Here is a 27,041-nt window from a genome sequence, read left to right on the forward strand (position 1 = left end):
AAGAAGAAAAACTGACAGACGGCAAACGACACTAAACAGTACAAAATATCCATACTGTTATTTTTAGTTTTCACTCTTTTTTCCAGGATTCCTGTTCAATACACGAAATGCTGCATTTCCAGCTTCATACGGCAGTTTGAATGTGCAAAAGACTTAGTTTCTAAAGCAGCATTTCTATTGTGCTCTAAGTTCTACCTAATCAATGCTAGTAAGGAAGGATTATATTCCATTTTAAGTAGTTTTAGGCTTGGACACTGTGATGTTCAATCATAATTTTTAGTATGTGCATAAGTTCAGTTTTATCTGTGACAGCAGGTCAGCGTGCTGAACTCAGTATCATGTTGCAAGCTTACAGCAAAAACGAAGCTGGTCCTTAGAACCTAAAAGTAATCTGTCAATATTTAACATTTTTTAAATGCCTTTCATGCTCAGAGACCTTCTTGGGCAAATATGTGCAGGCAGCCACTGAATTGTGTCTGTCTTTGGGACAGAAGGAAAACAGCCAGATGGAAAAGGTGCATCCTGGATAACAGAGTAGAATAGATTTTTATGTATTTATTTATTTTGCCAAGAATTCTGGACCTCCTCTTATATCCTGAGCATTGGAAAAATTCACCAGTGATGCAAAGAGGAGGAAAAGAATCCAGTAATAGGGTTTGCATGCATGCAATTGGCCCAGTCACCCTCCTCGGTATCAGGAAATGGACTGACATAGTCGTGCTAGAGAAGAGCCTGAGCCCTGTAGTTTATATCATGAGCTGAGTTTTTTACAGCTGGAAGTATTTGTAACAGAGCCTTATTTCGGTAAGAAATCTCTGATCTCTGCTATAATTACTTTTGAACCGATCTTCCCCCCCGCCCTCCCCTCCCTTTTGTGAATGTGAAAAAAATGTCCTTATTGAGATCAGGGAGAGGGTGCAAGCCCTTTTGTGCTGGAGGTGACTGAGACTGCACCAACACAACTTTAAGCACTACCCTACAGCTCTGTGATCTTCCCCTGCACTGAGTTGCCTGATCTCCGTCCCTGGTCCCTTCCCCCTCTCCTGAACATTTCTCCAGCCCTGACTCATTGGTGCAGGACTCTCCTTTGCCTTTTATGGACTGCCATCCTGTCAATCTAATTCGATAAGGCTAGGGGCAGGTGCAAACCCCTTGCTTTGGCTCCTCTTACCACCCAATCCTTGCACCGGCCCCTCATCCCAAAATACCTAAGAGCCAATGGAGTGGGAAAACCCAGGACCCTGAGGAGAGAGGGAGCTAAAGCTGGTGGATTGCTGTGGGGAGCACCCATTTAGGATCTAGGTCCTGCTGCAGGCTTGGATTCCTCTCGGGACTTTGTTGACTTGTGGATAGCAGGCGTGCTCTGCTGATTCATTTTCATCACTGTCAAAATGGTGATCAAAGTCTTTGTAGCCACATCTTCGGGGTCTACAGCGGTAGGTGTCTCATTTAACATACGCCTCTTTCGTCTGGGATCAAGCTGGTAAATTAGCCAAGAAGATCCCAGAACAGCCTGAGGTTGCATGCCAGAGGAAAACACTGATTTTATTCTCATCTGTACTGACCTCTTTATTTTTGAAAGCAACTCAAGGTGTAGAAAATGGATGTTAATGCAAACTTGCTTGCATGTTAGACTGTACTATAGATATAACATTTCCATATGAATTATCTGTAAGTTAATAGACTTATTTCTGTTTGAAGAAGTGTATGCAAAATATGTTAATCGAAGGAGGAAAAAGTGGATATTGTATTTGCACAAGTACTAAGGTAGGTTGTTTATAGTAGAAATTAATGTATGTAAGTTTTAGGGAAACTTCAGGACGCTGAATGGGAGCTTTGTCTGATAAAGAGCCCGGAGTCAAAGCTGTTGTAGGCTGAATAAAGTTATGCAGAAAGAATGTCATCCCCATCCTTTTGTTTATTTATTTGTTTATTTATTTAAGTATCTCTTAAAATGGGGTACTGTTGATTCTTAGAATTGAGATCCACTGCTGTAGCTGTCAGCATAATGTATTAGTTGAAGGAAAGGGCATGTGAATAGTAGAGAGGTTGGAAGTCTGTGGGAGGTGGGAACCGGGAAGGGACTGTTTCCTTTTATATCCAGTTCCCATATCATCTCAGATTGCAGCTTTCCTTTGGCAGTCACTCATTCTCAGTGACATGGCTAAACAATTTGGCTGCTGCTTGCACATAGCTGTAACTACATCTCTGTCTCTCCGACACTAGCCTCATGTCTTTAAGAAGCTTCCAGAGTTGAAAAGCTCCAAAAAAACCACCAGTGTTCTGATCATAGAGCCCTCATCTCTAGAAAATGAACTGGGAGATATTTGCTAGAATTCAGCTTTTCAAAAGGAAATTTTGCAGCTCTCTCATCAGCTTTTTTCTTTTTTTTCCCCCACCTATCTGTAAGCTTGACACTGAATTTACCATTGACACTTCACTATTCCTTTTTTAATAAGAAACCTCATATGCAAGACAGAGAAAGAAGAGGAGGAGGTTGGGAACTGCAGGTTTGTTCATTTGTAATTTAGAAGTGACTGCTTAGACAGTGTTGTAAATAGCCATGAAGTGTGCATTGACAGTCCCTTCCCTCCTGTTCGATCCCCTGTTTTGGTTTGCTCGGTTGACTGAACAAGAACTTTACCTTCCCTCTTTACCTGCTCCCTTTACCAGTCATCATCTCTTCTGCAGAAAAGGTGTGACCATGACCAAAATCCCACTGCAAACATCCTCTTTGTTTGTGGTGGCCATTATCTCGGTCCTCCTTTGAGATAGATGTGCGACTCTGGCATGGATTGTTTCCATTCCAGGTACAGGTTTGGGGTTGTATTTCAGCAAGCCAGTGGAATGTTTTAATTAAACACTGACATTCAGGAGGTCACTTAAGCAATTAAAACTAAACATATCATATACTTAGTTCTATCAAAACCCAAACCTTTCCTCTGCTATACACATCATGCATCCCTCTCCCAGCTTTCAACAATAACTACCTCCTTTCCTCTTGGACTGCAGTGGAGTGTACATATATGCTACACTGAACACAGGGCAACACACAGACTTTACTCCATCGTTTTGTACTGTTAAGCACTGCTGCTGTTGGTTTTTACTCCTAAGAAAGACAACTGATTCCAATGAACTGCAATTGGCTTTAAACTTATTAATGCCATTCTCTGCTATGTAGTAGCAGCCTTCAAAAGCTGTCAGTGAGATCCCAGTCATATTGAAAGGAAGAGTATGGCATCTCTGCCAGGCAGTATGCCTCTGTATTTCCTTCTTGCTGGTGTGTGGGTTTTATGAATATCTGTAGCAATCTCAGAAGGCAGCATGTGTTTGGATTACTGGTACATAATTGTAATTCCAAGTAAACACAATGTTCAGCTGGAGAAGTTTTCCACATTTACTGATTAAAATAGATGGAAGTTTTTTTTTTTTTCAGTGAACTTTTGATAAGATTCAATATAAAATAAAACTCACACATGCAAGGGGCTAACATAAACCCCCAGTATATTATTATATTATAAATTTTGTATCCGCCTTGTACAACTTCTGCTATTCCTCTCCATGGAAATCTTTAGTAAAAGGCGAAAGATTTATATGATCTGAAGAGAAACCAGACTGTCCTTTAGAAGAATGAATTTAATCCCCATGGGTTTTAAAGTGGAAGTCTAAATTGTCCTAGTAGCACTGATTATCTCTCTTCAGCATGTCTGATCTCCATCAAACCCATGCTGTTCATTCTGAATTTCAAAATATCGTGGTCCTGACCACTCCTGTTGCAGGTCAGCAGGGTATCATTAGATGTGATGTAATTCAGTGTAGGTCTGGGGCAGATTGGTTTGTATTTTTCCCCTCAGTGATTCAGAAATCTGTTTTAAATAACTTTAGCTTAATGATCTTTCTGTGCCAAATATAGCTGATACTGAGCTACGCATGAAGGCAAGCCGGAGTGGAGACACAGCATAAAAAAAAAGTACTAAATGATTGGCTTGATAGAAGCATTCGGTGCTAAAATAATTTTGTTACTAGCTACGGAAGTGTTTAGAAATGGGTAAACCAAAGTGTATCATGAGAATGGGGATTCATGTCTTACAAAGACATCTTCTAAAGTCTTGCTTCCTAGTGCTTATGGTTAGGGCACCTCTGAAACCACCTTTTCTTTCTAGTGTTTCTGTTTCTCTTAGCTTACTCACTTTCAAATCTGCAGGTCTCAGTTGTAATGTAACTCAATCACATCAGAAAGACCAAGCAAGATATAGACTGATAAAACTAATACTTGATAGAATAACTTGATAGTAAGTTAGAATATGATAAATAAGAATGTTGATCAACTGATTGTGTCTCAGTTAGAACAGAATGCTGCAGCAGCGTTGCCTGCTGACACTGGTGTTCCCAGTGCAGTAACTTGTTGACTAGATGCCATTTGCTTCTACCGCAGGCAGCTAGTCAGTGGGAATGCTCTGGATTGCAATAATATAGATAGCATTCAGTTGTGCATCAGGTGGAACTACTGTGATCTGTAGCTCTTACATTCTAGCTAGATGATATTTATTTAAAAGAGCTTTTTCTTAATGTAAGGGTCTGTCAGCTAGGCATACAAGAACTTAAGCTTTGTTGAAAGGGAAAATGGCATTGATGAAATGATAGCTTACTCACCACCACTTCCAGGGAATCTGTGGCTGAGTAATCTGAATTCTTCCCATGCCATCAGACACAAGTGAGGGCACAAACAAGTTCCTGCAATCTCATCCATTCTGGGAAAACCTTTGTGTGTCCTCTGTGTTGTTATGAACTGGAAGATTTCCCCGAGTGCTGTTTGCTAGAGACATTCTTATGGTTGCCCGGCTACTGGTGTCGGTCATGGCAGAGGCTCGCCTTATGGTTTCATACTTCATGTATGTCTCAGACACCAGATCTTCTGTTCAGCCTAAGCCCTAGTCATTCTAAGTCTTAAGTGTCATCTCCTGCATAGTTTGTTGTCATCATAAAAAACGTCTTATCCAGGCATAATTACATGTAGCTTTATTTATCCTCAGCATCCTTTTTATTTTTTGCTTTTTTATTTCTTTTATTTTCTGGCACTGTCCGAGCCTCCTGTGTATTATGAACTTCAAACTGAAGAAAAAATTGTTTCTCCAGTGTTTATTCTAAAAGTTATAGCTGCGGCCATATGCAGGGGAGCACAGACTCAGTAGTTCTGTTTTCCTTATCTCCTCAGCTGCGTTATCTGTCTGGCACTTGCTATTCCAGGAGCTGTATCTCCTTCAGTGCTCCAAGGGACAAGCTGATGCTGAAATTGCAGCTGACAGCACTTGAATGCACTGGCATTCAGAGCAAGTGGTAGAACTCTTGGTACTGGCTCATGCAGATTTTATTAACCCTTTATACAAACATAATCAATCCACCTCCTCGGATGAAGTGTGCATGTGTTCCTCAGGCAATCCTTTCTGCCATCTGGGTGTGTTTAGCAAATAACCATGAAGCTAAATGGCCACTAAAACAAAAACAAAATGAGCTCTAATTAACAATAGAAAATAAGAATATAGATGAGCATCGTTGAGAACTGTCAGTCTTGTGGCTTGTGATCACATTAGAGAAGTGTTTGTATTCGAAGTTACTTGCTTTTACTAGCTCCCCATAAACCTCTGCTGCTAAATTAACATGCATAAAATGCTATATATTTTTATTTCTTATAAGCAAAATGTAACTGTATAGGTAGAATGTTTCCTTACCTAAGAACAAGAATTTGTATGCTTAATAATAATGAAAATTCGCTCCACCAATAGGACAGGATTTCAGACTACTTCAGCCCTTCAGGTTTATTAGGTTATAGAAATACATAACTCATAGGTATTTCTCATCTTATTGCCTATTACAGATTGATTTATACTAGGTTGATGTCACTTCAAATTTAAGTGCTCAGATTTCTGATTTGTGGAAGATCTGGTTTCAAGTCATATGATGGCTTATATGTAAAACTTACTCGGATAAGTCTACCGTCATCTTTATATCACACTGAGTTGCTGCATGGAGGAACAGAACTGGAAGGAGAGTCATCTCTGGAGCAGGATTGTGCTAGGCTAGTTGTGTGTGACCAAGGAGCAGCATGAGGGAATTTGTACAGATCAGTCCAAACAGCACTTGCATCAAATACTGCAGTTCTTCCAGGTCAAAAAAAAATTTGGCCTTACAAGTCTGGAAATGTTAGAAATAGCCAAACTGGGAAGTTGTTTAAGTGCTGCTTAGGAGCAGCAGCCCTTTAGTAGAGAAGTATAATGATTATTATTGCATCTTTAAGCTAAAGGGATAAGCTGTAGGCTTGATGTCTTGATCCTAGGTCTATACAGTACTGCAGTACATCAGAGGAATAAGGGCCACAGTTGCATTCTAAGCTTTGTATAACATGCTTTATTTATATGTCATATGTTCTTTATGGACATACTGGAACACTGTTGTCTATAATATGGGAAATACTAAAGCATAGGAATTAAACTGTACTTGATTTTCTCTTACTTTAATTATGCATAGCATTTAAGAACAGGAGCTGAGAAACACAGCTCTGAAATCTAAATGTCATATGTAAAGAGTAGGAAAAGGGAAGGTATCGTATACTGAGGAGAATATGTACATATCTACATATGTAGGCAGGATTAGGTTAGCTATTTGTACACAGCACTCACAGATCTGGAAACAGAGTAGGAGGCTTTCTGCTGAGATTCTTAGTTCTGAGATGGAAGGGAAAAGTAACAATAATGGTCTGGGCGCTGAGAAGTGTTGAATCTCCAGTTCAGAAGGTTTGGGGGGGCACCGGAGCAGTGGATCCCATTTGACATACTTGCATCAGCTCTGCTTGTAACAATAATTGCTTTTTGAAAACAAATCTCAATTTTAAAAAGCACATTTGTTTTTCCTCTTTCCTAACCAGATCAAAAAGAAACAGCAAGAGGTAGTGGGCTTTTTAGAGGCCAACAAGATTGACTTTCAGCAAATGGACATAGCAGGTGATGAGGACAACAGGAATTGGATGAGAGAGAATGTTCCTGGGGAAAAAAAGCCTCAAAATGGAATTCCTCTTCCTCCACAGATCTTCAATGAGGAGCGGTACTGTGGGGTAAGAAGCTATTTGAAAATCTAATGCCTTTGGACAGTCTTCTTTCAGAGAAAATTACGCATTTTCATTAGTAAGAAGTGTCCCCAAACAGACTCCTCAAGACAGTTAGAGATTCACTTTCAGGGACCAATTATTAGAAAGAGTTTTAGGCACAGACAGAAAATTAAAGATAAGATTAATCCCTTTTTTTTTTTTTTTTTTTTTTTTTTTTTAAGAGAAAGATACAGTTGGAAAAGTGATTAGAGAAACTCTACTTATCAGGTGATTACCCCCTGCAGACATATGCCTATGCATGGAGTTTGCCGCCTGTGAGGAGCTCCATGTTTTTCCTCTCACGTTCTCCTACCTCCTGCTGTGTAGCTCACTCACAGTTAGCCTGCTGTTGGCTCACTGCCTAAATTCTTTAGCTCCTGAAGACCCAAATCAGTACTGGCTAGGTGATACTGCGGCTTCTTCACACAATATCGCAGGATAACCATAATGTAGAGTATGAAAACAGCTCGACTGCTCTTGGTTTACTGAGTGCTCAGTTATGTGGTTTAACAATATTGACCTACTTGGTAGCTGTTTGGCGCTTCAGTTCTCGAACTTTCAGTTAATTTTGTGTGGTATATGTTGATTGCCTTGCTGCTAGGAAGTTAAGCAGATGTCTCAGACACCAAGGGCTGTGAACAAGCATCTTTCTTTTCCACTGTGTTATAGGAAATATATTTAACTGGAATGGTCCTGGTGTGTGATTTGATTTACTAAAATTAAATTACTTATTCAATAATCCAACTCTTCATAACAGAAATGGTAACACGTATTCGCATGTGCTTGTAACAGGTTATTTCTCTTGAGAAAGTTCAAATCAGTGATATAATTCTTTTACAATGTAAACATTAGGATTGAGATTCAGAGGAGAAACCAGAGACAGTTTTTTTGCTTACGGTATGTATGGAAATACAAGCCGGAAAGTACTAAGATATGATCTCTGAAGTGAACTTGCAAAGTACTCTGAAACGCAGCTCACATAGTGAGTCCAGTTTTATGTTACTCAACAAATCCAGTGTGAACTACTATAAAGGTTGCTTTGGGAGAGAAGGGATTTACATGTCATAATGTTTTCAGAATTAACTGAAGTACTCTGAGGAAAAAAAAAAAAAAAGGCTAGTTTGAGTAATGAGTACAATAGTTTCCTCATTTTCTCACAGGAATCTTGAAAGAGAACTTGGTAGGTTAGATTTCATGGACATTTTAACATCTAATCTGTACCAATATAAAGTATCACTTGATATATCTTACCCTGGATTTTGTGGCAGCCAACGTTGCCATAAATATTTCTGAGATTCCCTAGAGAGGTTATCTAGTGAGTTGAAGAGTAATTGCTTTGCAGAGCACTGAAGCCAGTCAGCCTTGCCAGTAAATGATAAATGCACCGTTTTTACTCCATGTCTGAAGCCATTTCAGGAAGCTAAATAATCTGCATCTGAAAGTAAATTTATGTTAAAGAAAAATCCTTTCAAAAGCATCTCAGTTTGGAAAAGAGTCCAGAAGTTAATAGTAGCTACTGATTTTTAAAAACTAAATCAAACTTAGAATTAGTTTAAAAGTCTCCAGAGTTCTTACGTACCCAGCTTTCAAAGCTTATATCCAATGACCCCCAGTGGGTGCCTAACAGCAGTTCATATTTTGCATGACATGTCAGAGCACTTTCCAAATAAATAAGATAAAAATATCAATACATGGTACTTACCCTTCTCCATGGGAGAAGGTGACTTGGAGGAGCTGCAGAGTGAGATGAAGTGAAATGTTGTGGGATGGTTGAGAACATGGCCAGCGTCTGGCAGGCTACTGCAAAATTCCTCAGAGGGACCTGATGTCTTCCACAATATATTTACAGTACAGAGCTGGAGATTTGCATTCTACTTCCCTGCATAACATTTGCAGGCCCAACAGATTAATCATTCTGAAATTCAGGACTGTTTTGCCCTGTTTGAAGATTACATAATGTATACACTTTAACTCTTCCCAGTGTCCCACTTTCTTTGTCTTTGCACAAAGGAAAAATAGGGTGAAGGACAAGAAAGTTCCTGTGTCCTGAAGTCAGGAAAGTCTCTTTAAAATATGTTGTTCTTGTTATAAGAGTCTTTAAGGGTCTCAGCTTAATGACAGCTGGAAGCCTAGAATTTCTAGTCTGGATATATGCAGATAGTTTATACTCATTTCCTTTTATGCCAAAATTTCCTCATTCCTTATTCCCAAATAGTCTTTTTTTGTTTGTTTGTTTAGGTCAGAAATTGTTAGTTTTCTTTTTTGCTCCATCATCTTTCTGAAATATACCCTTTCCTTCACTTCCCTTACCACTGATGGTCCTGTATGTTTAAATACATACATAAGCAGTATCCTGCACTGGGGGCACTGGGAAAATGAAAATTCAGGATAAAGATTTTCTTCCTCACCCTAAGAAAGAGGGATTTAAATAAAGACATGACAACCTCCAACTGTTTTAAAGGCTGCAGCAGCAACAAACAAAGAGGAATTTGTTATTGGTCTGAATTAAGTAGTGATCCTGCTTCAATAGGAGGTTGAACTAAATGGTCTCCTTAGATCTCTTCCCACCTGAACTGTCCTGTGGTTCTAGGACTTTGTAAAATATGTTCTACTCCATAAAACTGGAGACAGATAAGATGTAATGTACAAAACAAAACAAAAATCCATAGCAAATGAAGTTTTAATCAGATACTAGCAAAAAAAAATATGTATATATATATGTATATAAGTAGTGTTATCTAGTTGGCATTTGAGGAAACAGATTAGAAAATGATTTGTTTTCTATGCTTGGCTATTGCACCAGTTTCAAATTCCCATTCTAATCCATCAGTGTTGGCAATTATGTTCTTCTTTGATCTTTTCCTTAATCTCTTTCTTTGCTCATGTCTAGACAGATGTCTGTGTCTATGTCACTTTCTAAATATACTGAGCACTCCGTAGCTCTTGTCTTTACTTTTGCTCAAAAAAAAAAACCAACCCACCCAAATACCTAGAAAACTAGGAAGGGGATGAAAAGTAAACTGCTTTTCTCTGTAAGCTGAAATCTATAGGTTTCTCTTTAAACAGAAATCAACAGAATAATCTACCAGTGCATATCTGGTTTGAAACGGTGCCTGTCTTAAACATTTAAGGCAAATGTGGGTTAGATAAGAAGGGAAACCCCACAGAAACAAAAGCAAAGAGATGGCTTGAGGAATGAATAACCTGGAACAGCAGCAGGTATTTTGCCTGTTCAGGGTGAAATGTGTTCTGGGACTTCTACCAGGTTGGGCAGTTCCTGTTGCTGGGTCTGTGTGAAAACCAATCTGTCCTCTCGATAAATCAGCGAAATGGGCTGCAATCTGGACTGGCTGTTAAGCTATACTGCCTCTCCAAACTGGACTGAAATGCCATTGATTGTAATGTTGTTGATATTGAGATAGCTTCTTAATGACTTGCTGCAGCCTTTCCCCTAGGATACAATTTGACAGACGTTTATGGAAATACTAAAACAGTCCAAAAAACAACTCAGGTCCTAATGTGGCTTTACAGACAAATCTCAGGGATGAGTCAGCATCTTCTTATTTACAGGCTTCTATTTTTGGAGATATTTGGGGTGAGAGATAGGATAATAAAGTGGTCATAGCAGCAATCTAGGACTCAGCAGACCTGTGTTTAGACCCCTATCTTTTACAGAGCTGCTGTGTGACTATAGGCTAGTATGTATGAGTAAAGTGGTTGACATCTCAGATATATATTAACGTTTTTTCTGTGTAAGATGTGAGTCATGAATTCCTTAGAAACAATTTAGTGATAGCACATTTTCTTTACTCAATAGAAAGGTTCTATAGATGAGCATAAAGACCGTGTGAGTTCTAAATGGTAGAACAGGAGCCATACATCCCATCTTGTTAGTTACTTTTCAGTTTTTGGCACTTAAGAGAAAATGGGCATTTATGATACTGATTTATATCTTCAGTTCACACTTGGACAAGACGTTTGGGATGGTACCTGTACATTAGAGGGGGCAACACAACCTTTTGCTAAGTTTGTCTGAAAAGATACTGCATTTTTAGAGTACCTTTCTTTAAAACAGTTTCCTTATTATCATTTAACTTGAGTTATTATATTGAATGTTCTCTTTTCTTTGCCACAAAGCTGTCCAGGATTTTCAGGGCCTATTTTGTTACTTTCTTGTATTTTGTTATTTTCGTACTCACAGCATGGTTTATCTTAATATTTGAATGGGAAAAACTTTGCTTTTGTATGTATAGCTGAGGCACGTTAAAATGAGATGCTGAATTTCATCTAATTCAGATGTAGATATGATACAGTGAAATGGTAGGCTTCTGGGGAGATTTGCCCATTGGTCATTTTGACAACCAGGAAGAACTTCTATTTATCCAGATATTCCTCCCAAGCCTGAGATAATGCAGGCACTCGTACAAATTCAGTCATTCTTATCAATGTAAGAAAGATTTGCCTGGGCTAGTCTCGTCCTCTTGTCTTTTTTCTCTGATTTTTGTTTTGTTTTTTTCTGTCCCATTTTTAGGACTTTGAATCCTTTTTCTCTGCTAAAGAAGAAAATATTATTTATTCATTCCTGGGTCTTGCTCCTCCTCCAGGCACAAAGGTACGCACTGCTGTCCTTCCATGGGGGTAATGTATTTGATTTTAATAAACAAGAAAGATAAGCAATGACTCAGCATGTCAGATGAAGGACAGTGACATTAGATGCCAGTGCAGCAAAATGTTCTTAAAACTAATATGACTGGTTGAGTATTATAAAATACTTCTGTCTTCCCTTCTTTCAGAGCAGGCTTGTTACCATGCCTCCATCTGATATCTGTTTCCTTCTTTCTTTTTTTTTTCTTTCTTTTTTGACACAAACCAGTCAGGTTTTATCATGTTCAGCTTTTAAATGATGTAGAACTTCCCGAATAAGTTTATAGTTAGTGTCGGTCACAAGGAGCATTCATTCATCCCTGACTGCATCAAACCTGGATCAAATGATGTCTGTGCTGGCCTCCAGCAGGGAAGCTGGGCTGCTGGACCCATTCTATTCTTAATGGGTACACACAGGTTGGCGCTGTGAGATTCAGTCCCTCTGCCTTAAGATAAATTTAAGTCTTACTCGGACTTCACAAACTCCCTTTGGCAAGTCTACTCATTTTTCTCCATCCACAGTGTTTTGAAAATGTTATATTTATGACAAAAGGAGATCCTTTTTTTTCATCTTTCTTCCTTTTACAGAAAGCTGTGTATTCTTTCTTTAACAGGGTCTTTTTATAGCTAAAAGCTCTATAAATGGCTATATTACAGCATATTACAGCTCTCTTATCTCACAGCCGTGTTTGATCATAATCAAATGTTACTGCCTTTAACATGGGTGATTCAACAAACGGATTGAATCAGAGGAGCAGATTGAATCAGAGGAGTGATGAGTCAGTGACAGCATAGGACTCTGCTGTATTGTCATGACCTGGATGAAGAGCTGCCCTGGAGTATGAGATCTGCTTTCTGATCTAACTAAGCAGCCAACTGTCTAGCAATTCTGGCTAAAACAGCATTGCAAATGCCTCTGTTTGTCCTCTGCTGTAAAAGCAGAGAGAAAAGCAAGCTTTGCTAAGTGCTTTGAGAACTACAGATGAAGAGATACCCAGGGGAGAGCCACAGCTGTTATAAATGTTGTCTTTGAGTCCCTGTGTGATAAGTAACAAGTGATTTAAACTTTCTGTTTTCTGTCCCATCTTCCACCAAGGGCAAAAAGTTACTTACCTGCCTCACAAGGTGTTTTTTTTGAGATTTCATTGAATATGTGAAATAGAACCATGCAAGGTTTAAAGGACTGCAGGCATTACTTACAATAATCATTATAAAAGATATGTGGAGGATCAGTGAGATAAAGAAAATTGCATTTTTCCATCTTCCCACTTCTTATATTATCTTCTCCTTCATGCAAGGTTCTGTTAGATACAGGATCTGTAAAGCAACATTGCGTTTTTCTAGGATTCATTTGCTCCCAGATGTCAGCTAAGTCTTTTACATTTTCTGATTTGTGACAGCTTGAAATGTTGAAAATAACATGGTCAGTGTATTTTGCTGGGCAGATAACTAGGAGTGCTATTGGTAGAGGACAAGTATGATTTATGCTGATTAATGGCTCCATTGGTTATGATGGAGATTGTTTCAGTCCAGAAATAGGTGAGAACTGATTTAAAAAATGTTTGTAAAGGGTACACATCTATTTACATCCCTTTGTAATCTGCTTCTGAATTTGAGAAATACATATATGAGTGTTCTAGCATTTGTTTTAGAAGTATTTCTTAGTTTTCTTAGTATTTCTTAGTATCTTCTTAGCATCTTTGCATGACAGTTTGTCTATGTTCAGTTATACAAATAACCTTGCTGCACTGCTTCTGCTGTCCTTTCATTAGGCTGTCAATTCAACCTTAGCATAAAGTACAATGGGTGGTTTGTGACATTGCTTTTCAGCCACATGAATCTGGGATAAAAGACAGGTGTGGAAGAGGTGTTGATGATAACGTGAGAAAGCTAAACAGTTTCTTCTAATCCCTTCATAAACCTCTCCCTTCCCCTCCCCTCCCCCGCCCCACTTTGTCATTTCCTGGAATACTGTGATAATTTGCAAAATAAGTAAACTATAAGGTGTGGGAACATGATAAAGCAGACACTAACCATTTCCTTTAGGGGTGTTATTACCTCACGGAGTTATTATGAAGTTTCAAATAAAGCTGATATATTTTCTATCTATCTTGTCTACTCTTACTCTTCCCTTTTCCATTTTTTAACTCTTATTGCACCAGCAGTAGAAAAGCTCCTTAATGACTATGTAGTTGTTTCGTGGTACAGCCCATTAGTATTCTGACACAAGGCTGTTTTGAGCCTGTTTTCTAGGGCAAGCAGGGAGACTCTTGCAACAAATTCAAATCTCTTAACAAGTTGAAGTTAAATTCATTGTCATGTCATCCTTCTGAGTGCTACACCCATTTCAAGTTTGCAAATTCTCTTTCTTGTAGCCTTGATCTCTCTCTGCATTAGGTGTCTACAACTCATTACCAGACACTTATCTAGTGTTTATATTGAGCTGTTACTGCTAGGTATTGGAGATCCGATGGTGGAAGAGCCTAATATGGAAGCTTACAGTGAGTCTGATGTGTCCAAATAATGTCAAAGTTGTCACCAAGGCCATATTAGATAAATGGAAAATAAGCTCTGAATGCACACATAAGTAAAGGAGACCCTTAAATCCACAGCACACATGTAAGTTGGTCATCATGCACTTATTAAGAATCCTCTCCAAAAAAAGTTTCAGTTGTTTCAGTAGGAAATAGCAAATCAACATCAAAGTTAAGTAGGGAGCCTGGAAAACAGTTTGTGGGGCAGCTGCCTAAGTAGGCTTCTACTGCCTGCAGCCAGAAATGTTCTGACCAATGCTTAAGTGTCTTTGTAAGGCACTGCTGTTCAAAGAACAATTTGCTGTTGACCGCTGTATTCCCAGTTCCAATACAACAACGTACTTTGATGCAAGAATGGCAGATGAAAACTTCTGCACATCTTTGCCAAAGCTGCTCTAAATGCTGAGGTTTTGGTTAGGCCAATGTGGGTATCAGGAAAAGACCACTAAGTACATTATTATAATTATTATAATGGGTGTAATGGGGCCATCAAACTCAATGGTCCTACCAAAGATCAATACATATTTTTAGTACTTCCAGAAGGGTAACTTGGCTCAAATAATCCTCTTTCTCTGTCTCATTATCACACTGGTTATCATACTTTCTGAAGCATCGTTTAGCAGTGATGAGTAATGCGTCTGATATCATAGAATCACAGAAATATAGAAGATCCTGAGCTGGGAGGGACCCATAAGGATTATCAAGTCCAGTTCCTGGCTCCACACAGGACCACCCAAAACCAAACCCTATGTTTGAGAGCATTGCCCAAACACTCCTTTAACTCTGGCAGATTTGGTGCTGTGACCACTGCCCTGAGGAACCTGCTTCAGTGTCTGACTACCCTATGCTGATGAGAAAAGCAGGCAGGATGGTTGTGTTAGTAATTATTTTAGTCAGTTGGTATGAAATACCTTCTCACTTGAAGGAATACCTGGACTTAAATACTTCTATTCCAACTTCTACCATCTTTCGTGTGGAGCTGGTGTTTGTGCCTGATCAAATGACCACTCTAGTTACTGATAGAATTCTGAAAGATCTCAGTTAAGCTTGGAGTAGTGACATGAACAGAATGATGTGCCAGTGTAAACATGTAATCAATGTGCTTTGTCTATCTAGAGTCATGCTGTGTCACTCTCCGCTGCCCCTAAACCTGAATACATTTCTTTTCAAAGCACACCCACTTTTATGCTTAGCCTGAGACTGTTCTCAGTATGGTTGAAAATGCTCTGAAATATTGTGTGAAAAGCCCATTAAAAGCTGTGGCTACACACCTTTTTTTTTTCCCTAAAGTGACACAAGTGAATTGTTCAGTCAATGAGGTGCCTATTATTTCATCTAGGACAATGAACAGGGTGCGGTATTACAACACCTTTGAGCATCTTACCAAGGTCCAAATGCAGGAAATTTGTTGCTTTGTATGTTCAGGGACAAGCACTTTTTGTTGACAGCTTTATTAGCCGAAGTGGAATACTGCTCCCATTTCTCTTAACTCCAGAGAGCAGGTAGCTTGCAGCAAGATTATCTGTGTTTGCAGCTGCTCTGTGAACACAGAGAAAATGGTTTACTCAAGCTGAAGGTCTTGCTTCAAATTTTGTGTATACTTAAATCCTTAATCTTAGTATTCCTGATCTTAATGTCATTATCTTGATATCCCCAAACCCACAGGTACTTGAGCTTTAGTCATTGAAAAAGACTTATACTAAGACTGCTTTGGATTACAAATTTATAAAATATGTATTTTATTTAAAGGTATGTAACTGGTCAGTCAATCTTACTGAGAGAGACTTAATTTTAAAATAATAAAGAAATGAATGTGATGTTGCTCTGTAAAGCTAGTGTGATGATGGTATACCAAATATTTTAGTCTGAGAAACAGGAGGCTGAGGGGAGACCTTATTGCCGTCTTCCAGTACCTGAAAGGTTCTTACAGTGAGAGTGGGGCAGGTCTCTTCTCACTACTGACTTGTGACAGGATGAGGGGAAATGGCCTCAAGTTGCGCCAGGGCAAGTTTAGGTTGGATATTAGAAAGAACTTCTTTACAGAAAGGGTGGTTAGGTACTGGAATGGGCTCCCCAAGGAGGTCGTTGAATCGCCATCCCTGGATGTGTTTAAGAGCCGTTTGGATGTGGTACTCAGGGATATGATTTAGCAGAGGTTTGTTGTTGTAGTATTGTTTTGTGGTTGTTTGTTAAGAGATAGGCTACTGGTTAGGCTGCGGTTGGACTTGATGATCTTCAAGGTCTTTTCCAACCTGAGTAATTCTATGATTCTATGATTCAAATACCACAGTTCTCCATACAATCCATGGGAACTCCATGTGTGTCCATATGTGTGCTGGCTGACTGATTCTGGAGTTCACATCTTTCAGACACCACTTTTACTTGCCTTACATTCTGAGGAGGTAAGTGATTCATCTGAGACAGTTATACACAGTAGATACATTTTAATTAGAATGCCATCTTCACTCTTTATGTGTTTCATGTATCTGCCAAGAAATATTGACTGTGGGGATTTTAAAATGAAATGTTAGGGTAGATGCTGAAAACAGATTTCTCATCAATTGGCATTTCATGAATGCTACTGACTTCTTTTGCTACAAAGATAGTATCTGTAAAGAAATTAATCATTTGCTTAAAGAAACAATGTATGAACACAATGTTGCACAAGAGAATTCCAATATGGTTCTGTGTTACTACACGTTTTAATCTTCAAATATTTTGTTATCCTGTGAGAAAAAGTAAAAGATAAGCCAAAAAAGTGTCTCTGTAGATCTGTTTTTAATAACAGATGCTACCAGCATCACCATACAATGGCCCACAGTTTTATGTAGCCTTCAAATGAGACAGTGTTGCCAGAAAAAAAAAAAAAAGAGCCTTTGGTCCTTCCACCCTCCATCCTCCTTCTGCTTGCTCCCAGTTGTTCATTGCTGTCCTCAGCCATCCTCCACATGATGGCAAAGCATTTGTGTAGCTGTGTAAAGGAATGAGCAAATTGTGTGAGGGTCGTTCAGGTGGATGAATTGCAAGGGCTCAGTCACAGGAATGGAGAGGATCTCCTCTTCTCTTCAGGGATGTGCTGCTCTGCCCATAGCATGCAGGACTTCTGATGGCACATGGCACGACTTCTAAGCCCAATTCCCTGTTGCTGGAGGCAACCACTACAGGTTACGACTTCTCAGAATTGGTCGAATTCCCTTTCAGTGAGTGAGGTCCATTGCCTCCACTTATCTACTAGCAAACTCTTCCAAAATTTCACTCTGCTGATGGTTAGAGATCTTATTTACAGCTCCTTCGTACTCACTTTGCATACACTTCAATGCTCTTCCTTATCCTATCCCTCCCTGATATTTACTCTGATCTATTTTTAGAGCACCATCATGTCCCCTCACTGCATTACATTCAATAGATGAAAGCAGCGAAGCTTTTTTTGTCATAAGACAGGCTCTCCATTTCCTCAAATATTCCTCTAACCCCCTCTGCACCTGTTCCAGGCTGAATTTCTCTTTCTTGAGACCGGATGATTGGAATGGCACAGAGTGATCCAGGGGAGGTTTCTCCTTTGCTTCACACAATAATATCAATGTTTGCCTTCAGCTCAGCAAATGTACTTCACCTTATACATCTGAGGATCGTGTTTATTAGCCCTTTCACTGTTGCATCTTGTTCTTTGCTCAGTTATTCTCTGGTTATTTAAATACATCCATCTTTTTCTTATTTGATGATCATCAGTTAATGAGTTCCCAAAGTACAGTGGAAACTTTTCAAGAACCTGTCCCAGAACTATCTGTCCCAAATGATGTGGCTTTGCCCTTTATGCTATTGCTGTTCAACCTATTTCTATTATTCCATTCAAGACCATAGCTGTTTCCCTTTATCTGACACAGGTTGTGATCCAGTGGGACCTTTCACATTTACCTAGCTTGGGCAGGACTTCTAATGAAGAGCTTGCTATGAGAGCTGCTTGGTCACAGTGCTGGAGTAAATAGATTAGATAGATTACTTCGTAAATAGTTACCTGTTGATTTTAAACAAGACAGTTAAGAGACTATGTACAAAAACCTGTATTATATCTGTTTTTTTGTATCTTTCTGGTGAAAGATTACTGGTGAAAGAGTTGGCGTGCATTCTGGGGGAAAAAGAAGCTTCTTACTCTGAAGCCAGAATTAGCCATCAGGGTGACCATCCATTTCTGTTAATCTCTCCACAGAAGAGTTAGGGATTCTGGCAAGAGGTACTTGAATTCGTGTTTTCTCTATACAAATCCCATGCATTTACCAACAAAGCGACATGCTCCTTTCACAGAAATGTGTCCAAAGGGGTAAATTCTGATTTGAGTGCTGAGGAAAAATCAGAAAAACCTCTCACCAAATAAGAAAGTCAGGAGTATAGAAATGAGTTATTGGTTGTGTGTCCTGAGGATAACAATAACCTCTTTGCTTCCAGGAGACTGAGAAGTCTGATACCACTGCTGAAACTGAAGCACACACGGAACACAATGCAGATGAAGGGGCCCATGAAGAGGGTCAGTCACCATCAGAAGATCAACAGGTAGTTTTTCCTTTTTCCCTTTGTGATTTGAGGGTTTTACCTGTGCTATGCACCTGAAAAAACTCTCCAGTGCCCTCCTGCTATACCTGAGAGTGGAGGAGACTGATAGCAGAGTAGTCCTGCTTGTCTTTTGGATGCGCTTTCTTCATCATGGTGATATGAAACTGAGATAATACTCCAGGGAACACAACTCTACGTGAATAAAATCAGTTGTCTTTATTTAATCTTTTCCATTTGCCGCTGGTTACCCTGTGTTTGTTTTGTTGTTTTTTTTTTCTTAATGCTCATTTGGAACCTGACTCTCATTATGGAGGATAATTTAGAGCTAGACATCTGAGTACTATCCATGTGGAAAAATTTGCTGCTATCAATGGCCAACATCTGCAGTGCTCGTAAATCTGTTTGTTAATGTTTGCAGTCATGTACCAGTACTGACTGCTGCCACAGCCAGTCATATCTGACATCGTCTTCTCCAGGCCATGCAGGAACCCCTGGGCACAGTAGAAACACAGAACGTTGTTATCCTTGTTATCTTTTCTACCTGCCTTATGGCGAGATATCAAAGTCACATGGGCACTCTCAGACTGCATTGCAAAAGGCTCATGATAGAAAACATGTGTTTCCTTCAGTTCTCTAGTAAAATAGCTGCAAATCATGACGCTCATGTTCTCCTGCAGATAGCTGATGTCAGTAAAGTTGTGGTTGAAAGGACAGATGAATTCTGTGAAAAGCAGTGATTCTGCTGTGTACTCATTTCCTCCTCAGTGAAATGTTTATATTGCTCGACAATGTCTAGAACCAATAGTGACAAAGCAGAAAAGGATCTGGTGTCTGAAGATGGAGAACCAGATGCTTTTGCTGCTAATCTGCCAATCTGGCATTTAAGAACAGGTTTGTTTTGGTGTTGTAGTATCAGGTGAGTCTCTTCCCAGAAAGTCAGGCATACTGCTGAACTGAGCACTGACACGTGTTCTTTCTGTGGTATGGAGATCAGACAGACCTCGTGGAATAACTGTAACAAATGCATCATCCCTATCACTAGAAAACAAAAGAAGTATTCCTTTGTTCTGTGTTTTGTTTTGTGTGGTTTTGTTTTGTATTGTGCAGCGCTTATCCAGAAGCAGCATCTCTGTACTTTCTCTATTCCCATTTTTAATGATGACAAAACCATCAGGCTGGAATGGTGTACCCTTTTGCACAATATCATCTAAGTCTCAGGCAATGGAAGCCCCATTTAAAATGTTGCCTGTGTGGCAGTGTGGCAGGGAACAGCCTACAGAGGGAACTGAAATTTCTCCTTAAGCTGTAACCAAGTGCTTTTCATGTCTCTATAAACTCAGCCAGCACATAAATGCTATCAGTACCTTTTTCTCTTTAGAAAAATGCCAGCTCTTAAGAGAAACCCAGCACAGCACTGCAGTGCATCCCCTGGCTGGATTAGGTTACCTGCCATTCTGGCTGACTGTCTACTGTAATGTTTTTCAAATGAGAACAGAATGCTGGAACATGTCTGTGAATGTGTCAAGCAGCTGTGTATGAGAGGTTTTGTAATGACATAGTGCAATGCTGCTCCTATACAACAAGCACCTTGCTCCATTTCTCACAGAATAGATTGAAGATGTCAGTGGAAAGTATGTTTGTCCTCTCATTTTACAGGGAGGGAAGTGGTATAGGGAGTGCACACCAGGCAGGACAGTGCATTTGATTAGATCTCTCTTGGTTATGAGGGCATAAAACATTATTAGTCTTCCAAATCTTACTCTGTTCACCTGCACAGTCTTGGCTGTGTTGAAATGTTCTTGTGTGGTCTTCCGGAAATCATCCAGCTCTGATACCCACCTTCATCATGTCAGACGTATGCCAGCTCCTAGTGGAAGAAAACAACACTGTTCCTGTTTCTGTCCCACTCATTGTTACAGAGGGTATCCATGACTGCAGGCAGCAAGGTAGTTCCTGCCAGGGATGAACAAAACCCATTTTTTCATCCTGGCCTCCTACTCACTCCCTATGTCACATAGGAAAGATCACATCAGTGATGTAGCATCTGTCTGCCTTGCCACAGATCATTGTATTTATCACTGCTGTATGGATAGCATGAATCATTCTTTAGAAATTTTGGTATTTTCATTCACTACAGTGAGCATGCAGAGGACTAGCTTAGATGAGAAAGATAACTCCGAGACAATCATATTGCCTCAGAAATGAATTCTGACCTTCATGTCTGTAGCTCATTTTTTTTTACCCTACAAAGAGAGAATAGCATTTCTTTACCCAATCAGGGTTTTATAAAGTTAAATAAGTTCAATGTTTATGAGACTGCTATTGGAGTACCTCCTCAGTCTGTTAGGTCTTAATGGTTTATGTTTTGTTATATTGCTATTTTCAATATTTCCATCTCTCCCTCTTATTCTGCAGCCCAGTACACATTGTTTGACTGCTCAATCACAGTGAATGGGTGTTTTCAGAATGCTCTTCCAGCCTAGCAGCAGGAATGGTAACCAGTAGCCAACGTGGGTACATATAGAGCCTGCACATGTCCCATGCTGCTTCTGCTGCCCTTTCTGGGAGACACTGGAGCCCAGAAGCCCCATCTTTTTGTTTCAGACTGGTAGGACCCTGAGAAAGCCAGTGAGAGACCCCAGTCCTCTGAAAAACAAATCTCTTAGGTTAGCAGCTCCCTCCTGGAAGCAGCAGGGGCAACTGCACAGTGCAACAGATTGTTCTTCGTTTGTCTCGTGTCAGACCAGCTTGCAGGTTTTCAAACTGCCTGGGTTCAGCAACTCTGGCTCCTCATTCACACATAGATCTGGGAGAGCCCAGAGCAGATTTTGAAATAGAAACTCCCTTACGCAGATCCTGCAGTAACAGGAGCAGCTCTCAGTCTTTGTTACCAAAGGACAGGTACAATTGGATTCCTTTTGATTATAGTTTCCTTTTCACCTTAAACCTTTCCTTCCTTCCTTCCCCAGTCACTTCTTTCACACATACTTTCCTTCCCTGATCATGTTGTTAAGCTTATCTTTCCTAATAATTAGGACCTACTCCTAATCTTCTTTTCATTCCTAATCCCCACAGAGATAGAGATGATCGAGGAACCATTTTGCTTGGATATGGCATCCCTTACCCTTGCTTGGTCTGTCCCTTTCTTTTTGAGTCTTTGGAGGAGAAAACTGTGACCTCCTATGCACTTCTTTCTCTTTATTTTTACTGTCTGATATTAGCTTTAGATTTTAGCTTGGGGGAGTAGAATCTTTTTAAGTAGTGTCCCAGTTAAATCAGTTTGCAGTACAGATTAGGCTCACTTCGGGGCAGAATTATTTTAGTAACATGTTCAAAAATCATGTTAAAATGCAAGTCTGTATCCTGTCTCTGCAGTTCCCCAGGCCACATATAGACCCTGGCACTCCAGATCACTTCCTTATCTCAACTCGTTCTACGTAATGTCATAGCTGCTCGTGCCTTCTGTGTGCTACTGCTGCATTTGCTTTTTCTCTTTGATTTTTTTTGTGTAGCATTTGGCTTTCTCTCCAACAACTGGCTTGGTATCTGACATTAAATTCTATTCACTGTTTTTTTCTCTTTTTATCTTCTCTCTTTTATCCCTCATCTCTTCATCACTTTGGCTCAATCTACAGCCTAAAGCCGGTTTGTAGTATTTCATATTCCCTGGTAACGTTGAGCCAAGGCATCTGTTCCAGCCTACAACAGTTAGTAGAACTTCAACCCTCGAATTCTGAGGGATGAAATATAACACAGATAGAACTTTGTATAAATCTGATTTAACTTTGATTTTGAAGACCAGCTAACTACCACCCCTCCCCCACTAAGGCAAAAGCAAACAAAACCCAAGCTATAATGATTTGCTTGCAAATGAAGCAGATTTGATTGGAAGTAACTGAGAAAAAGAGAGCTGTGTTTTATGCTTTTATGTCTCCTTTTCACAGTAAATGCTTAGCTTAAATGTACTTTGTGAGCTAATCTGGAGGACATTATCCTGAAGTAAATCCATTGAATTCCACATAATTTCCCTGCATTCAGTGCTTAATTTCTGCTGTGCTTTGCCTTTATGACCTGTGATATTCTTTTTTTTTTTTTTTAATCATTTTTTTAACCTTTTATTTTGTGTCTTTCATGTAGGAAAACAAGGAAGAAGATGCAACAGCAGGGGTATAGTATATTCTTTAGACATTTTGCTTTCATCTTTCATTTGCGTGCATATAATTCCTTTTTGGCTTCTCTAACACTCAGAAGATAACAAATTCTTATTCATTCCTTCTGCTAGAGGAAATTGTTGATCACATCATAGTCATGTTTTTGGGGAGCATAAATAGGCAGTTAATTGTTAAAAGCTGTCAGTGAAAGATACGCTTTCCTGGATTCTACAACAAAATTTGCCAAGGACTCACAGAAGAGATAGATCTTTGAAAATCTGTGACTGACATTATGCTGATTACGGAGTCATGCTGATGATTTAGGCAGTTCTGCCTACAAAGGGTATGTTTTCTTTGCTTCCTTCTCAAGTCTGTAAGGCCCAGGTGCTAATTCTTACATGCTTCTCTGCTTTACCCAGCATTGCAAGTTTATGCCTTCAATATTTCTTCGCTGTTCTCAGTAAAATTAATTAGTGCTTTAGGCTATTTTCCACTGCAAACCTGCAATGAATCAGAGGGCACATTTAATCTCCCCACTTCCAAACTGCAGTTCAGACATATACATGGGTACATACACACACGCCTGCTGCCAAGGTTGTGGGTATGAAAGCTAAAACGGAATTCTTAAGCCCATGGGCAGAGCATCAGTGCTTCTGCCTTGTGAGGACCACAAAGGCTTGCTAGTGTGCTCTGACACTATTAACTCTTACATCAAGCAAGAAAAAAATATACATCTTTTGTAAGCTGTAATTGACTTAAATTTGAAACTCAAGTTGTTGGAATGGGTCTGGAGAAGGGCCACAAAGATGACTGAGGGCTGGAGCCCTCTCCTGTGAAGACAAGCTGAGGGAGCTGGGCTTGTTCAGCTTGGAGAAGAGAGGGCTCTGGGGAGACCTCACTGTGACCTTTACACAGTCTAGTAGGACAGAGGGGAATGGTTTTAAACTAAGGAAGAGAAGATTTGGATTAGATATCAGGGAAATTTTTCACTGAGATAGTAGTGAGGTGCTGGCACAGCTGCCCAGAGAAGCTGTGGTGCCCTATTCCTGGAGGCACTCAAGACCAGGTTGGATGGGGCCCTGGGCAGCCTGAGCTGGTGAGTGGAACTGGGTGGGCTTTGAGATCCCTTCCAACTCAAGCCATTCTATGATTCTACCTAAAAAATGTTGGTCGTCTGAGGACTTTCCTGGCTCAGTTAGATACTGAGAAGATTAACCTGACGTGCCAATGATCTAGCAGGTATTCCTTTAAGGCAGCACTGGGCACATTAAGGCAGCGGCTGGACACATAGGGGATGGCTCTGCCCAATATATATTCATCTTGGCTCATGTGCAGATTACATTTATTGGTTGTGCTTATACATACTCATATTTTGCTCCAGAATTTCACGCACATGCTAAATATTTTCTCAAACTCATTATTGCTTTCTTAGAACTGATTAACATGAGACCCTCCCCCTTACAGCATGTGCAGTCACCCCTGGGTGTCTTTTCAGTGGTAATCTGGGAGTTCAGGGAGGAAGGCTGATGGTCTTCATTGCTCCTAAACATTTGTCCCCAGTCTTCAGGAGTATAATCAGTTAGGTGTTTGCCTCCTCTCTAAATGAGATTTCTCTGGTTTATCTTGATAGGGCCCGCCCGTCTTCAGTTTGACTTCATTTTCCTTCCTTATCTTTAATGTGTGTATTGTATCTCCAGATACTGCTGCTTGCATTATTCGAGGTCCTCACTCTATCAAGTTGCAAAAAGAATAATAACCAAAGACACTTCTGCAGAAAGAATCTGAAAGATAAAATATTTTCTTGGAAGGAGAAACTTCAGCTGACTTATCTTATATTCCCTTTTTTTGTAAGGCTGATCCCTTAGTGCAATAGTTTCCTCTAAAAACAACTATTCAGTAACAGAAATCTGACTGCAGAAGCTTCATTTCTCAAGCCCGTGTTTAAATAGATGATTGACTCAGTTACTGGAATATGAGTCCCGTACGGACTGTGAGTCTGAGAGAAAAAGCAAAGTTCCATCCTTATATGCTACCAGCAGTTCTACTGGAAAACTAATTCTGAAAGTTGTAATTTGCTTATAGCTCCAGGGTGAAATTCCTGTAAGTTTTGTAGTTAAGATGTTGTGTCAAAGTATGATATTTTTGAGATAAAACTTGTTTACACTGGAGGTGAGGTTGCTCTGAGTGTGAGTTTACTGGGAGTAGAGAAGCCTGCAGTGCTATTTCTGGTTGTTTTTCAGAGCAGGATTATGACTTTACGCTTCATTTACTAGCTCTTAAAAGACAATAAACACAGATTGTTATCTGTGTTACGTAAATGCTACCTTTCAAATAGCAGTTTAGTTGGTTGACTGGAGGAAAGAACTATTGCCTGTATATTGTGCATTTTCTCCTTTATTAAAAAAAGAAAAAAAGAAAGAAGAAAGAAAAAGAGAAAAGAAATGAAAAAAGAGAAATAAGAGCTTTAGAAACAGAAATAAAGACTTTTTAGTTGACTCCAAATTATTTTATTATTATTATTATTATTTGTGAGTTTAGCTCCTCTGCCATGAATCTTCACTTGAAGAAAACTTCCAATTCAAACTGTTAACATTTTGCCATGTTTAAATGTACTTTATATTCTCATTTTGACTTGGAATGGCTATTTACATCTTATCTGAGGACTATATTCTAACCTCTCTCAGAAAAGAATTCTCATACTCCTATGCTTGCCCATTAATGCCACAAGGCTTAGAGCCATGGACTATTAGGAATAAAAACTCTGTACATCACTCCTCTGTTCTATCTTTTTAAAGCTTTGATTTACAATTACAAAAGCATTTCAAGACTCTTTATTTTTCCTTCAGCTACTATATTCTAAACTACAAATATTTTCTATAAAAAGGAAGAAGAAAAGCACGAAGAGGGAGAAGAAAAGGAAGAAGAAGAAAAACAAGGAGAGGGAGAAGAAGTGGAAGAGGTGGAGGAGGAAGAAGAGTCTTAGTACACTTCCTTATGACACATTCTCTCTTGAACAGGTTTTCAGGTAAGCATTAAGATATCCAGCACAGTTTCTAAATGTTCTTAAAGAAGCATTGACTTGAAATTTTTGTGCGTGTTGTTATATGCAATGCCTGCAAAACATGAATGGAAAGAACTAATCAAACCCATGCATGTGCTCTAGTTGCCCAACTGATGGGCCAAATATACATTTAACTGTTAGACTCATTGCAGCTTCTCTTCTACCTTTCTGATTTCATTGCAAATTTTAAGAGCTTTGTGTCTTAGATGTAGTTGAAACTGGCCAATATGTTCATTACAAAGGGGAAGGAAGGAGAACCTGACCAGAAGTATGACACACTATAATCTATTACTCTGATTGCTTAGAAACTTGGCCAGAAGTGACTTTTGAAACTCGAAACAGTAATCATCTCAGAGACAGAATAAGCGCATGTAGCATTGATAAGGTTTTGTCAGAATATGTTTTTAAATTTAATTTTTAGTTTTCCTTCTTCCTCCTACTGTCTCATCTCCTGTGCACAGAAATAAAGATGGAGCAGTCATTTAGTAGGGAAAAACTATTTACATACAAGATGTTGGAATTTCCAGCAGATTTTCCCTCGGATGATGGGATCCCCTTCTAACAGCAGATGCTGTATGTTCTCTCTAACACTGGTGGGATTCTTGGCCAGTTCTACTTCTTAGATAATTCCCATAGGTTTCAGCACATGTACTGATACCCTGTGCCTCAATGGGACAGAAAAGCTACCAGCTCTTCAATACTACCTCTCCCAAATCTGAGTTCCTCTACTTCATGGAATTTAATTCAAGTTGTGCTGTCTGGTGTTCAGACATGTAAAGTCACAGAAGGAGTACTAAATTCTGCCCTATTTTTCCTTATTTTTGTTCAGGAAGCAGAAGCTGGAGCAGCCCTGCCAAAGGAAAAGCCTCCCTCTTAAGCAAACCGTCACTACCTTTCATGCCTGTGTACATGTGAACATATAAATACAGAACAACAAAGATACCACTGTATCCTACTTGTAG

At 39.5% G+C, this 27,041-nt stretch overlaps 1 protein-coding gene and 1 non-coding gene across 4 annotated transcripts; one reads left to right on the forward strand and one right to left on the reverse strand.

Annotated features, from left to right (window-relative positions):
* Positions 1-706: 706 nt before the first annotated feature.
* Positions 707-27,041, forward strand: SH3BGR (SH3 domain binding glutamate rich protein). Of its 3 annotated transcripts, none has more exons than XM_072333558.1 (7): positions 707-804; positions 6,923-7,108; positions 11,673-11,753; positions 18,763-18,867; positions 23,005-23,034; positions 25,903-26,043; positions 26,909-27,041. In XM_072333558.1, exons 2-6 carry the CDS (start codon positions 6,986-6,988, stop codon positions 25,999-26,001), a joined length of 438 nt encoding a protein of 145 aa, XP_072189659.1. In that variant the 5' UTR covers positions 707-804; positions 6,923-6,985; the 3' UTR covers positions 26,002-26,043; positions 26,909-27,041. The 3 variants fall into 3 exon arrangements, with proteins under 3 accessions (XP_072189659.1, XP_072189638.1, XP_072189648.1); XM_072333537.1 differs by lacking the exon at positions 707-804 and adding an exon at positions 6,706-6,791; XM_072333547.1 differs by lacking the exons at positions 707-804; positions 11,673-11,753 and adding an exon at positions 6,706-6,791.
* On the reverse strand, positions 3,503-3,619 carry LOC140247511 (U5 spliceosomal RNA). Its single transcript, XR_011902694.1, has one exon. It is a non-coding gene; the product is annotated as a U5 spliceosomal RNA (small nuclear RNA).

Source organism: Excalfactoria chinensis, chromosome 1 (genome assembly GCF_039878825.1).
Source record: "Excalfactoria chinensis isolate bCotChi1 chromosome 1, bCotChi1.hap2, whole genome shotgun sequence".
Taxonomy (NCBI): Eukaryota; Metazoa; Chordata; class Aves; order Galliformes; family Phasianidae; genus Excalfactoria; species Excalfactoria chinensis.

Bases quoted from the DNA above. Each gene is read 5' to 3' on its own strand.
- SH3BGR (XM_072333537.1), top strand. From the start codon at position 6,750: ATGGTCTGGGCGCTGAGAAGTGTTGAATCTCCAGTTCAGAAG. The intron at 7,109-11,672 runs GTAAGAAGCTAT...TCCCATTTTTAG, and splicing joins ATGAGGAGCGGTACTGTGGG to GACTTTGAATCCTTTTTCTC. The intron at 18,868-23,004 runs GTAGTTTTTCCT...TCTTTCATGTAG, and splicing joins CACCATCAGAAGATCAACAG to GAAAACAAGGAAGAAGATGC.